Here is a 15,384-nt window from a genome sequence, read left to right as displayed (position 1 = left end):
CCCTCTGCATCTCACATGTGGGGGGCTGTGACTCCCATACTCTTGAGAATTATTTATGCCAACTCCAAGATCGCACTACAGGAGAGAAAAGGGCAAATTCCCCAATCCTCACTGTACCTCGATCTCAGTCAGAACAGTTCAACGAACTAAATTGTTGACCATATGAGTTTTGAAAATTTGGTCTTTCGATACACTGGACCCTGTCCATCACCAGTATGAACAGCAGTGGGCTCATATGTGAACCCTGATACACACAGCAACTCCCACTGGAAAACCCTCTGTGAGTCCGAACACTGTACGTACTTTTATTATTGGGTCCTTGTGCATAGCCTGCACTAATTTTACCAATGTGTCTGAGACTTCTCAACCTTAAATGTCAGAGCATAAATGGTTCATTAAAGTCCAGTAGCTCACAGTTTTCATTGTAATTCATGCTTGAATGACCAGGCATTCCGACCCTGTATAGATTTTGTGCTTTGTTGTATTTATAATAAGGTTAGCAATAAGCAGTGTAGTTATATGGACACGTGGATGTGTTATGATGACTAAGCTGCAATAGAAAGGTAGAATGGAAGGGCTGAAAATATGTGTGTCATACTTGATTTGTCATGTAGATGGACTTAAGTTCAATGAGAACTATGGCATATTCATTGTGGATGTTTTAGACGTCATGGTTACTAAGTTGGTTGAAGGTTCTTTACAAACTACAGTGTATTGCAAATCTTTTACCAGATACCACCATGTTATTCCAAGTATGTTATTAAAATATCCCATACTGAATTTCATACAGCAAGATAGTTTTGTAGTAATAAACAAAATTTGGTGGAGAATCCAGAGATCTGAATGAATTATTTAAAGAAATGAGCTATGGAGATAATACTGTTAAGCAAGCTATATTGCTGCTGAAACCAGAGCTGATTTATTAATGTATCAATCCAGCAATAATGTAGAGTCTTGTAATAATGAGTTGCGATTAGTATGTACACATGAACTTTTATTGGTTTAGATAGAGTTTCTTGTACAAATGTTTCAGGCTGCACCAAGATTATTGATAGAAAATAAAAAGTATGGATTATCAACTTGAGAACTTTGTATCCACCAGAGATAAAATAATTTTTTTCAAGCATATTATTATTTATATCCCCCAGTAATTGTACCATAAGTTACAATACGTGTGTGTGTGTGTGTGTGTGTGTGTGTGTGCGCGCGTGTGTGTATATGTATGTACATATACACACACACGTACGTATATACATGTGTATATACATACATACAGATAGACACAGACACACACACACACACACACACACACAAATAATACACGATTCACATTAACTCCATGGTCACTTTATCTCAGAGTAAGGGACATTTTCTAAGATAAAACATCCTCATACTAGGTATATATTCTTAATATTTGCATTTACAGTTTTTCTTTTTTGAGGATTGTGAAAAAGATCCTCAGAATACCAGCAGATACCCAGATTAGTAATGTAGTACTTTTTGGTTTAATTTTTCCAAGTCTTTTGAGTTTCTAATACCATGATGGGAATGGATTCTATTCATAAGTCAAAGTATGATTAAAGTACATTAAATTAGCATTGTTTCAGTCTTTGATGTTAAGAATGAAAATGCTGCTAAGCCACACCTGAAGACTGTAGGAGACACTCCCAAAATAAATTCTCATATCATTTCATGGAGAATTTCTGGGTTTATTGTGTTTTTTCTTGCCACTGATAAGCCATTTGATTATAACGTTTTATTAATTACATTGTCATAAGTACTTTCTGTTGTTTTCTTGATGTTGTAATTGCTTGTTTGGTGTTTGCCTTTTTTTAAACATTTGTATTTTTTATTGACATGTAGGATTGGTTAATTAGTGTGAACTGATGTGTACAAAGGATGTGAAGCTTGTGGTTATTTTATTTCTGATGAAGTTCTGTAATAAAATGGACGAAAGCGCTAAAAAATTTATATGAGAATTTATTTTGGGAGTGTGTTCTACAGTCCTCAGTTGTACAGTATTCAGATGTGGCTTAGCAATGTTTTCATTCTTAGTTTTAATAGTTTATGCTGTTTGGAAGAAGATTTTTATAATATTTGATGTTAGCCAGAAGTGCTCTTCGCATCATCTAGCAATGTGCCCAGAACTGACTCCTTCAGTAATTCATATGCAGTTACATTTATCAGCAGCATATCTAAATACAACTGTAAATTATTTTTACGAGATCCGTTGCTCCTACCACTATTGGGACTGTCTGGGTATCCTTCTTCCACATTACCCTCATTTCTGCCTGCAAATCCTGGTATTTTATGACTTTGCATCCATAGCCGGCCTTAGACATAGGCCATCTAGGTGTCCGTCTAGGGCACCACTGTAGCAGGGGTGCTTTTCCAGTATTTATTTGGTGTAGGTAGACCAGGATGGGGGCAACAGGTAGTGTGGTGGGGGGTGCCATGGAGCCCTTTTGCCTATGAAACCAGTTGACCTAAGGCTGCTCCTGTTTGCATCTCTCTGAACATAAGACACTATAATAATTGGGTTTAGCAAATTCAGTGATCAGTGCTACTTTTGGCTTCTTTTCATGGACTCTATATCTGGTTTTCTCTCATCTATTTTCTGAACTGTTGGCAATGGGTAATCCCATGTGATATAAACTTCATTATTCTGTGTAATGCTTTGTGGCTCATGTTTCCAGTGCTTCCCAGCTACCTCAATATAGTAATGTTTGCACAATCCCCAATGCAACAGTCTTGCCACATTATTATACCTTTCAGTGTATATAGGCCCTCAGCTGTTAGTGTATCACACCCAGCAACAAGATGAACAAATGTTTCCAGTTCTGTTTTACAGAACCTGCATTTGTCTGTTTCTCCCACATGTTCAATGGACTTTGCAAACCAACATGTACGTAGTCCACTATCCCGGACTGCTAATATTAACCTTTCATATGTTGGCTTAAATTCACCTCTCCTTAACTATTTCTGCATCAGATTTTGATAGACATGAGGTTGTTCCAGGAGTTTTCTGTACTTGCAACTATATTTATGCATTTTCCACATTTCTTGCCTTCTCCTCTGATTTTTCTCCTTATATTCTTTCTATTTTTTGCCACATTCAGTCGTTGCCTAATTTTTGTCCATTTCTGGTTTGATTTCCATTCCCGCTTGACACCGATATGCTTCTGCTAAACTAAGCAGGGAAGGCATCGTAGACTTGTTTTCTTCATGTTTTAAAACTTTCACTCTGGATCTGGTGATGTCAGCAGATATGTATACAGTCCTACTATTAAAGATCTGGATACGTAACCAGTTTTGTGGCAGCCCATATCTCCTTCAGAATAAGGAATATCTAATCTTGGTATACACTAATTTTTATATAGCATTTGATAAGCATGAAGTATTTTTATTGTTTTCCTGTCCATCTGATCCAATACCTTTCAGGTCCTTGTTTTCTTGTCAACTGGACAATACCTTTTGGGGCAAATCAGTCACCTCACAACTATTAAGTCAGAACAGGAGGAATAAATTGGTTTATAGCTTGATCTTTGTTTCTAGATGTCAGGGCTGTTTTCAGTATTAATTTTAGTCTTCTAACATATGCCTTACTGAGTTCTGTTCACATTTGTTCATGTTTTATTGCCAATCCTTCAGCAGTTCCCAAGTATTTATTCACTCCCTCCTGCTCAAGTTACTTTTATATCACATTCTTGCCCCAGACTGACATTTTCTTTGTGCTGTAGCTTTCCTGCTTTAAATGTTGCTTTTGCTCATTTATCAAGACCAAATAACTTTCTTGCATCATCTGATAAAGTTTTGACCACTTGTAGTTGTGCTTATAGTTCCTCATCCTATAAAACTGTACAGTTTTAAATCATCCATAAAAAGATTAGAAGTGTTTACACTTTGTTGTTTTCTGGAAGCCAAACTGTAGCCATGACCTAATATGTTAAGTAAACAGCTTAATGGGTTGAGGGCAAGCCAAAAGAGCAGCGGTGACAAAAGTCACCCTGGAATATTCCCCTTTGAGTTTTTATTCCTGGAGTAGTAATTTGTCCTTTATCATGGCTTAACTGCAGAGTGGTTTACCACTGTTTCATGGTTGCTGCAATGTAATCGATCAGTATATGGTGCATCATATCCATTTTTAAGCACTCTTTTATCCATGAATGTGGATTGCTGTCAGATGCTTTTTTGTAATCTGTCTATGCCATGCTGAGATTCTTTCCCTTTTTACAATTTTCCATTATGACTTTAACAACAGATGATCCTTTGTTCCACATGACTTTCTTTTGTTACCCTTTTGTTCTAATGCCATTCTTGAGTTTTCTTCTAAATTACTATAAACTGTGTTACCATCAGTTCCAGTATATAGTTTATACATTGTTGGAAGGCAAGTTATTCATCTGTAGTTTTTTTGGATAGCGTGCAGGTTCACTCTTGAGGAAGAGTATTGTTTTTCCTGTTGTTAACCAGCGTGGCTTCTGTTCAGGGTGTGCATTTAAATGGTTCTTTCTTGTGGCTAAATCTTCATGTAAAGATGTTAATACTTTTGCCAGAAGTTAGGTACTGCATCTGGGCCTATGCTTTTCCAGTTTGAAGTTTTTCTTATTTTTTTTCAATTTCCGTGGCAGTTTTTGGTGGTGTTTCAATTCCTTTTGCCTTGTTCCCCAATTCTCTATAAAACATTTTTGGGTTATCAATAAACTGCTTATTCTGTATTTTTCCTTTACATTTATCTGCACATTTTCTAAGTTTTTCTGCCGGTGCTGATATCTTTAGTTTATTATTTGCAATAGTGTATGATAGATCCTGATCTGTTCTGATATTGGGGATTGCTTTTATCACGTCTATCTTCTTAGTATTTTGTTGATCTTTTCCCTCTCTTGTACACTTCTAACAATGGCACTTCTTGTCTTAATTGCTTTACAGTTTTCTCTATTCAGTACTTCCATGATGGCATTTGATTTTTCCCCTTTCTGTGCCTTACTTCCCTATGTTTTTGTGTTAAGACTTCATCTGTTAAGTTAGTTGCACAGTAATATATCTTATTTACTTCTGTTACAGTGTGTGAATTTCTATGAACAGCCCTGATTACTGTGTTCATTTGTTTTATCAAACTTACTGACTTTCTGTAGTCTATTTCTTTCATTGATCTTAATATGTCTATCCATCTCTAGCAAGTCAAGCAACTCTTCCCTTAGATCATTTTCTTCTAAACTGAGGGCATATTCTTTGTTCTCAATTTCCTGCAGGCATTCTACAGAAAGTTCCAGAGCATCTTCCTGTGTCATCCATTGCTCTTTCATATGAGAACTCACTGGCTTATCACTCTATAACATTGATTGCATCAGAGTTACCATGGTTTCCTGTTCCTTCCTTTGCTGTGCATCTCCATCTGAACTTTTGTACTGGTTTCCTACTGAAGGCCCCAAAGTATCTTCAAATGGCAACTGACCAGATGTTTCTGACTCCACTGGCTTCTCCTTAATTTGGGAACTCATTATTCTATCTTGTTGTGATGTTAGCAGAGTTAGGTTTTCTACACTAAATCCTTCACTTTGCAGGTAATCCATAACCTCAGTTTCTATTTCTTTACCTTCTCCATTACTAATCCTCTTTACTACTTTCCCTTTTTGTTTTCTTATTTTTTTATATTGTAAAATTTTCCATGTCCGAATGCTTTTGTCTGTATTTCTCTTCAAATATCTTTGGTGCTGGTCTTTTTGCATTGATTAATTTTTCTTTCTCCTTTGCATAAGTATTGGACCATATTAAATCTCGTTTTCTTTCTCATGTCCATATTTCTTCAGATGTCACCTGTTTCTCCTTACTTAGGGCACATGTTATTCCATCATGCTGTAATATAACCAGTGTTAGACTTTCTACACTAAATTCTTCACTTTGCAGATATTCAATAACTTCAGCTTCTGTTTTGTAACTTCTACTTTACCGATCTGTTCTACATTTCCCCTTTGTGATCTTATTTTTTGTATTGTGAAATTTTCCATATCTGGGTGCCTTTGCCTGTATTTCTCTTCAAATAACATTGGGGTTGCTTTTTTGTATTAATTAATTTGGCTTTCTCCTTTAAAATACATATTGCAGCATATCAGATCTCTGTTTATTTCCCATGTCCATTTTTCTTTTTTAGACCTTTCAAAAAACTCTAGATTTTGTTCTTTATATTTTTGTACTTCCTCAGTCGTTTCTTTTTCCAAACTACCCAAGGTTTCTTGCTGTATGTAAGGTTTTTCATGAATCTATTGTTTTAATGAAAACAATTTTGCATTTGAAGCATTTAACAGTTTTTCTTGTGCAAGTATTTTTCTTTCCTTTAATTTATCTCTTAATCTTTTTGTATATCTTCTGTCTGGAAATTCTGAGCTTCTTGCTTAATAGTAACAGTACACAGTTTCTTTCTTATCATCAGTAGTCCGCTCTGTCATCTTTATGGCTTTTTTTTTTTGGCCTTTCAATTTTTTATGATTTTTGTGGACTGCTACTTCCTTCTACAATGGGGGGGGGGGTCCTGGCCTGGCCAACCCCATTGTAGGAATGTTTCCATATTTTGATGATTCTTCACTGTCATTTTTTCCACTCCTGGTACCAGTGTGCCTACCAGGATTGGACACTTTTTTATCTTGGGACTTGTGCACCCAGCTGCCTTTTTTATTTTTTAACCTACTTATAACAGTCTATATATCAGTGTTGCCTTGATGAAATTTTGTTAAAAAAAAAAAAAGGGGCCACCTTCTGAGGTTACTCACCAAGACTTGAGGATGGATTCATGTCCAGCAATGCTACTCTCCTTTGTTTGCTGATTTTATCATCTCTCCATTCAGATGTCTTTGCTGCTTTTTTGTATTGATTATTTTGGTTTTCTCATTTGTATAAATATTACACCATATCAAATTACTCTTTCTTTCCCATGTCCATGGTTCTTTTTTTATACCTTTCAAAAATCTCTAGGTTTTGTTGTTTATATTTTTGCACTGCAGCAGCCACTTCGTTTTCCAAACGGCCCAATGTTTCTTGGTGTAGATAATGTTTTTTCTTAAATCTATTGTATTAATGAAAACAAATTTGCATTTAAATCTTTTTTGTACTGTTGTATGAGGTTGTCAGTCTAACAGTAGACTGCTGATTCCCCTTTTTTTATTTTGTCTTTTCTTTCTCCCACATTACTTTTTATTCAAACATTTTTTGATAATTGTTTGCTTTGTGGTTGTCTTTAGTGCTCTGTTGCGGTTTGAATCTCTGTAGTTGTTAAAGTGGTTAACAGATTGACCTCTTCTCTTTAGGGGAATGCAGGAATTGAGGGAATTATTTATTTCTTTTTTTAAGTAACTATGTGAAAGCATTGCTGTCATTGATTATAGGGAAACTTGATAGGCTTTTTTACTTTAGTTTGTTTCTTGCTGTCTTGCCTGAGAACTGTTTATATATGATTGAGAAGTTACTGCAGTACACAGGACTGAATGCATGTTCATAAATATGATGCTTGTGTGTGCTTCCTCCTGTTTTGGTGAAAAGTGTACCAGATTTCTTTTATGCTTTCGGGGGTTAACAGTTTTGGAGCTTACATTGTTTACTATCCTTTTATATGTGCCTTTGCTTTTGCTATATTCAGGGAACATAATGCACTGCAGTCAGCTAGAGTCAGTGAAGGTATGTTTTCCAACTGTAGGTGCAGCTGGAAACTGAGCTGGTGGAAGGTGGATGGAGAAGGGTGAAACCATAACGGCTAAGTAATCCAGAAGGTAGATTCTCTGCAGTGTACAGTTATCATAAGTTTCACACACAGCATTACTGTTCTGCTGAGCCATTGGCTGTTTTATATAGCAGGTCCTAGGTGAAAGCACCAGTAGTTCAAAGGCTGTTAGAGCAAGCTGTTAATGCAAGGGTTATGATTGGTATATCATTGGATGCCAAGGGAAATGGTACAGAGAAAGGTAGAAGAAGCAGAGCAAGTTAACCATAGATTACACACAGAGGAGCATAACTGACTGAACTATAAGGTACGGAAAGTGTTAGCCATGTGTCAGTTTAACATACCCAGTGGGTTTATTAATCAGATTAAAACCTTGTACAAGAGCTCGTATGCATTTCTCTACATCAACAAATTATCAGATCCCATAAAATTATCTAATGGAACGTGACAGGGATGCCCTCTCTCTCCCCACCTTTTTAATTTATATATTGAGCCCCTCTTTCTACATATCTTACAAAACGCTTACCATTTTATTCCTAAAGTCTTAAACACTAGAATAGCCCTTTCTGCTTTTGCAGATGACTTAATTATCTACTTTGAATGTCCCAACACAGATCTGGAAAAGTTAGTTAAACAACGAATAGATTCTCGAGAGTTTCCTACTATAAAGTGAATTATAAGAAATCTCATATATTTCCTACCAATCCTTTGCATAAAGAAAATTACTTTCCGGATTCTCCACACAAAATTGAATACTCCTTCAAATATCAAGGAGTTCTCTTTGAACATAATCACCTATCCATGTACCAGAATAACCTTCTTAAAGAATGGGCCAACATTTTGCAGGATCTAAAGAGATGGCAACAGCTAAAACTCTCGACATCAAAAACAGCAATTGTTAGATTGAACATACTACCTAAATTATTATATCACTTTAATGCATCAAACTATGATATCCCAACCAACTTTTTCCGTAAAATTAATAAAGAACTAGCCAGATTTGTTTGGCTCCCCCAAATCAGTAAGAATAAGTTATGCTAGGCTGATAAATCCCAAATACAAAGGGGGACTAAATCTACCAGATTTTCAGTTATACTATAAGATTATCTGTACTAACAGAATTATTTCATTTTCGAGATATTGCCTTATGGAAAACAGTTGGACCCCAACATGGGTTAAAATGTGGTGTCAACATGTGATTAGTAATAACGTAAACCCAAAGGCCCTCCCATTTATAACTTTGACGAAGTATAGTCACATTAAGTTAAACAATAGTATAAAAATGAAAATTAAAGTTTTTCAGAATTTGATAATAATTGCTCAATCTGGACAGGGCTTTACCTCTTCTTCAGCCTATCCACATGAACCTTAACATCAGAATTAATAACAAAATTTTGGATCTTAAAGACTATCCATTAATTAAAGATTATACGGTGTGGAGTATTCATACACATAGGGGGAAACCATTGCAAGAGGTACATCTTGCCCTTAATGTGAACAATAAATATACTATTGTACTCAGATCAGATATAACTATTAATAACGCGTTTAACCAGATTAACGCAATTTCTGGAGAGTTTATCCTGCAAAAAAGAATGTTATCAAATACCTATAAACTGGTTAGCTCCATTGTACACGAATCAGTACTGTTATACTGTAAGTACTGGGACCAGCAAGGAAGAGTCCTTACAGAAGAACAGAAACTTAAAGCAATTTAATTCACCATCACATTTTCTCCTTTTAAGAAGCTGATGTATACACAATGAATGATTAATAATAATGCCTATTATACTCCCTTATCCCTAAATAAGTTTGATTCTAAGATTTCACCTTCCTGCACATGCTGTTCCTTTCCCCGGCTAACATCGTTCATATTTTATGGTTTTGTAAACATACACATAAACGTTGGTGTTCTTTAAAGGTTCGTCTAGAAAAAAATGGGGTATCAAAAATCATTATTCTGGGAGCTTGCTGTTCTCCATATCACTGATCTTAGATTTTCCACATTGGAATTTCATATACTAATCAGTCTGTGTTCTTTCATCAAATTATACATTACGAAAAATTGGTTAGATCATACTAAACTTACGTGGAATGGTTTTAGGTGCATGGCGATCAAATATATATAATCTGAAAGACTTATTATTTAAAATATAAATAAATGAGCCTATTTTCATAAATTCTGGAAACTTATTTTTGACTGCATCCTTGAAGATTAGAGGAATGAGGGAAGTAATGATCCAAGCACATGATTTAACTTACAGTACGGCCCAGATTAGAACACAGTCCGATGCACAATTATTACATACACCCTACGCAATAACTTAAATTATATTTATTGTTTCATGTTCCTTTTTGTTGCTAAAGCTCCTTAGTGGCACTTTGTAGATATTATATATAAGTATTAGTTTTAGTGATGGTAGTGTCATGTTTTATTTACATTTATAGTTGGTAACCTCTATTCACTGCCAGTTAGTATATTGTGTGAATTGTTTGTTCTTGTGTATAAAATCAATAAAAAAATTATTGGAAAAAAAAAAAGGTACGGAAAGTGACAAAATTATGTGCTGCCAAGGTAGAAGCAATGAGTTTTAATCAGTAAAACAAATACTCCTAGTATTTATTTATACTTTTGTAGTATTTTCAAGTGACTTGGAGACCCAAGAGGAACAAATTAACAGTCAATTACAGAAAAATATCCTGAAATGTTTCACTTTTGAGTTTGGCAGTAGTTGTTTGCCTTAAAAGTAGTTGGACAGACATTCTAGGTTACCTTGAAGCTGTTACCCTGTCTTCTGGTGAGCTGCCTTTTATCTGTATGACACCAGATCGTTGGCATAAAGGACAGGGTTCAAGGCTGATAGACTGGTAGGAAGAGAGTTAGTATTGATTGATAAGAGTAGAAGGTCCGGCACATTTCCTAGATGTACTTCCAAGTTAATAAACATAGGAGATGACAGTGAAGATCCTTGTTTTGTCTAATGTCCGAAGCTGTATTAAACTGTGTCGGAAATACTGGGTGAGCAAATGAGTGTAACAAAGGAAATTATTTTTTTTGAGCTGGGATACAGAATGGGAATTGCCTAGATATATTAAGACCTTGCTGAGTTTAATTCTGGTGGCTTCCAAAAAAAAAAAAAAAAAAAAAAAACAATTAGTAGAAAGTGGAAATCAAAGCCTAAACCAATCATACTTGAAGTAATGAATATTGTAACAGAGATAAAAGAACAGAAAGTAAGATCTTTAGAAAATGGTTGGAGTAAATTACAAAGAAAAAAATGGAAATTGTGGGAACATTACATACAGAAAAATATTCTGGAGAAGGAATGAGGTTTAAGAGAAAGTATGAATTGAACAATTTATGTAAGATTGTATTGTATAGAACAGTACCTGTAATGTGTAATATTTGTAAATGTGAATTTGCCTGTGTCACAAGTGATAATTCAAAAAAGGTGTTGCTTAAAAAAATGTCAGAAGCTGTAGTGAGAACTGGGAGTTCATTAAGAATTGTACCAGTCATTGCTGCTATTAAGATAAATATGCAGTTAAAGAAGTTTTGCTTTGACTAAACTCTGTGGCCACTTCACTGAAATATTGCCGTCATAGCTTACTGCCCATCACTTATTTTTTCAGCCAGTAATACACTGCTGTATTTAAAAAGAAGGAATAAGTTCACATAGCAGTTGCCGAGGTGTGTCATACTGCATCTTAGGGGTGGATTTTTTTTTTATTATGCCTAATCATAAGACGGGACAGTGGGATGCAGTGTGCATGAATGTACAGTGATGCCAAAGTTGGAATTACAATAAACATTTGTTTCTTCTCGCCTACTACATTTACGTGCTTTGCCTCAAATGTTTTGAGAACTACTTACTACCTTTATTTTCAAATTCTACTGAGAAACAATCAGATGGTACTTGTAACCTACACCTTCTGCCCAAGGAAGGTGTGCTAACATTGGCAGTTCAACCCCCCCCCCCCCGCACTACCCTGCCTTTCTTCCAATGCTTAGAACACTATTTGAATCTGGCTTGCGGGTAGCATAGCAGAGCATCTTGACTATGGTGACAGAAGGGTAGCATTTCATGTTAAGCTCTCCCTAAATGTTTCAGGTAATCCTGTTTATTAAAACTTGGTATGTTTTTATGCCTGTATTTATATTTGAATTTCAGTATTTCTTCTTTTACAGTGCATTCACCATTTTTGCATAGTTGCCGATATGTTTGTTGTTGAAAAATATGTTTTGTTTTTCAGGTGCACCTTCTGAAATTCTTCCACTGGTAGAAGCTGTTCCCAGGAGTCGTCGTAATTGTGGCAAATACAAAGATAAAGGTATGCATTTGCAGTTAGCTAATTAACCTTTTTTATTCAGTAAAGGTTATATTATCACAACTCCTACCCACTTTAGCAAGACAACCAACTGTACTGGACTGGATCCTTGTTTCCAGTCCAAACACCTGCCAGAACCCCAAATATTTACCTGATTCTTGAAGTGACCACTCTCCCACATGCGTTCAAAGATACTCTCTACAACAGAATAGACCTCACAAATACAAACACTTTCATACTTTCTCTAACTTTAACCCGGAGGTGTTCAATAACAGACTCTCCTCCATAAACTGGTCCTTCCTTTTTCACTTACCGTTAGATGATGCCATACACAAATTCAACATTTTCATAGAAATCCTAATCCTAGATATCCTAGGAAAAGGGTCTATATTATAACATCGAAGTTACGGAAAATCGAATACAATATGGTCGACACCATATTGTCGAAGTTCCGTAACTTCAAAAATGGAAAAAAGAAATGTAAAACTTTAATTTTTACACTAACGGGTTTAAGCAGGGGGCAAGCTCCCCTGCACCCCCCACATCTCCCGCTACTTAAATATACCAACTCTGAGACCACACTACATTGCAGTAAATGGAAAATCTCCCCTTACAGAGATTTCCGTTTACACGCTTGAGATTCTGAGCATTCGATATTCTCGTGCCAACAATGTCAGATTCAACATTGTCGGCTTTCGAGAATATAATATAGACCCTAGGAAAATGAGAGTAAAATCTCTCTTTGCACCTTGGCTTACTTAGTCCACACACACTCTAATGCCCAAGTGAGACAATGCGCGGAGAAACTAGCAAAAATCTAAATTCCCAATACACCACCGAAACTATAAAGCACTCTGAAACCTCACTAAAAATTTATCAAAAATGATAAGAAAATCTTCTTCCTAAAGCCTCAATCAAGCTATCACAGTAATCCTAAAAAATTTTGGAACACTATTAATAAGATTTTTTTTCCTGTTAGCCCTAGTACACTTGTCCTAACAACTCTCCTGTAGAAACCGCCACTATTCTTAACTCTTATTTCATTGACTTCGTCAGCAAATTAACCCAGAATGGAAGCACCTCTAACTTCTCTAATCCCCCCAACCTTAAAACTACCTTCTCACTCTGTCCCGTTCCCACTGGCTACATAAAAATCCCTACTCAACAAACTAAAGCAATGCTGTCCCTTAGCCGATAATCTACCACCCTGCTTTCTAAAGCTTGTGCTACCTCTATAGCCTACCCTGTCTTTTTCCTAATTAATCAATTGATCTAAGAATCTACAGTTCCCACTATCTGGAAACTAGTCTACACTGTACCAGTCCACAAGGGAGGAAACTCTACCAACCTCTCTAACTTCTGTTCCCCCTCTCAAAAATACTAGAAGAATTTATTCACGGGCAGTTTATGGACTATCTTCAAGAAAACATTCTCACTCCTACCCAACACGGCTTCCGCCCTAACTGTAGTACAACTACTGCTCTAATTTCCTCCACTCAAATTATCTCACAAGCTAGAGACAATAACAAACTAGTCTCCTGTCTATTTTTAGACCTTTCCAAAGCCTTTTCCACTGTCTCCCGCCTCAAGCTCCTTTCCAAGCTGTCCAATCTTAGTTTCTCTAATTCTACTCTTAAGTGATTCTCAAGCTACCTCACCGGTAGACAGCAGTCTGTCAAATGGCTCTCTTCCTTCTCACCCTTCCTTTCTGTCAATTAAGGAGTACCACAAGGCTCCATCCTCGGACCACTACTATTTAATATCTTCACAAACTGTTTTCACACTTCCTGCTCTCGCTCTTCTCTTGTACAATACACAGGTGATTCCACTATCATCTCTACTTCAGATAGTTTGTCAGACCTCCACTTGTGAACTCAAAACTCCATCGAAAATTGGTTAACTAATAATCAACTCATATTCAACCCTAAAAAAACAAACTTCACTTATTTCTTCCTAAATCTTTTTCTCATCTCAAATCGTTGTTTACTATCACATCACTTGACAATGCTGTGATTAACATTGAAACACATATCAAGCTGCTAGGCACAATCATTGACAATCAACTTAAATTCAATCTGCATGTCCAAAATTGTATTAAGAAAACACACCAAAAACTGGGCTTGCTTTATAGAAACAAAAAATTCCTCACCAAGGGCTCTAGACTCTCCCTTGCCTGTGCCTACCTTCTTCCCAGTCTTTTGTATGCCTCTCCAATCTTGACCAACTTACAATCCTCTCTATAGACCAAGCTTGAGGTCGCATACAACAAAATCACTAAGTTCTCTGCAAATCAACCCTGCGGCTCTCACCACTGCCTTTCTCTCAAAACCCTAAGCTGGCTTGAATTTCCCCACCAAGTCCTACTACCACAACTGCTCCTTATTCACTCCATCCTCAACAAACCTTTCAACTGCTCCGCCATCTCTTCCCTCATCTCCCTATATACTCCCAATCGCTGTCTGTGAAGTTCTCCCCAATCCCTCTAAGACATCTACAAACCCAAAAGAACAATCGGCCAACATTTATATAGCTACTTGGTAGCTTTAGCTTGGAACAAACTTCCACTGAACATTAGAACTTTACCCAATACTAACATCTTCAAAAAGCTTTAAAGGAAACTCTGCTCAACTCATGGATCTGCTCTTGCCAAAGCACAACCTCTCTCCCTACCCTTCACGCCACTTATCCATGTCAACATTATTTTGTTTATAAACTGCTCTGTTTTACTCTTTTCAGTATAATCTTTTTTTTCCTAGTACTTATTTTTTTCCTGAGCCTACTAACTGCTCTACTCAACATCCAGAGTTCTGTATGTAATTATAACAACCATTGATTGTTGGTTTCATCTACCTCACTGCCTGCTGATTTGCATATTGTACTGTAATTTAGATTTTTCCTTCTTATCCAGTGTTACCACTGTATTGAGTTGCCATGTATTTAAAGTTATTTATACTATCTATTTTACAATGCATTTATAACTGTTCTGTATGGAGCTTTTCTCCCAGAGCCTCCACTGAAAATGGGCTTTGGCTCAGCCGGACATACCCAGTTAACAAATGTCAAAATAAAAAAATAAAATAAAAATATTCAGGTATTGCTATCAGGTTGTTTAAAATAATGCAGAGTACTAAGAGGAAGTTTTCTAACTAGAGGTAGGACAGCTGGACAGGTAAAGCTCATGCTGTTCGATGCAGTGCAGTATACGCGTAAGAGCTGCTGTCTGGGAACTGTGATGGTGGTTTAGCTTTAGACACATCCGTGAGATGACCAAGAAAGGGAAAGGGTGGGAGTATGGTTGGATCTCACTACTACACATTTCATGAAACTACAAAACTCCTAAGTGT

The 15,384-nt window shown here is 36.3% G+C and overlaps 1 protein-coding gene across 1 annotated transcript in view; it reads left to right on the top strand.

Moving 5' to 3' along the window:
- ABCC10 (ATP binding cassette subfamily C member 10) overlaps window positions 1–15,384 on the top strand; it is a 1,243,619-nt gene that overhangs the window by 691,517 nt on the left and 536,718 nt on the right. Inside the window, exon 12 of the mRNA XM_044061090.1 lies at window positions 11,966–12,043. Coding sequence (XP_043917025.1) covers window positions 11,966–12,043 — 78 coding nt within the window. The remainder of the gene's footprint in view (window positions 1–11,965; window positions 12,044–15,384) is intronic.

This window comes from Protopterus annectens, chromosome 1.part0, assembly GCF_019279795.1.
Source record: "Protopterus annectens isolate FY-2018-M chromosome 1.part0, PAN1.0, whole genome shotgun sequence".
Classification (NCBI taxonomy): Eukaryota; Metazoa; Chordata; order Ceratodontiformes; family Protopteridae; genus Protopterus; species Protopterus annectens.
Note: the sequence above shows the minus strand (reverse complement) of the source record. Positions and strands in the feature narration are given on the sequence as shown.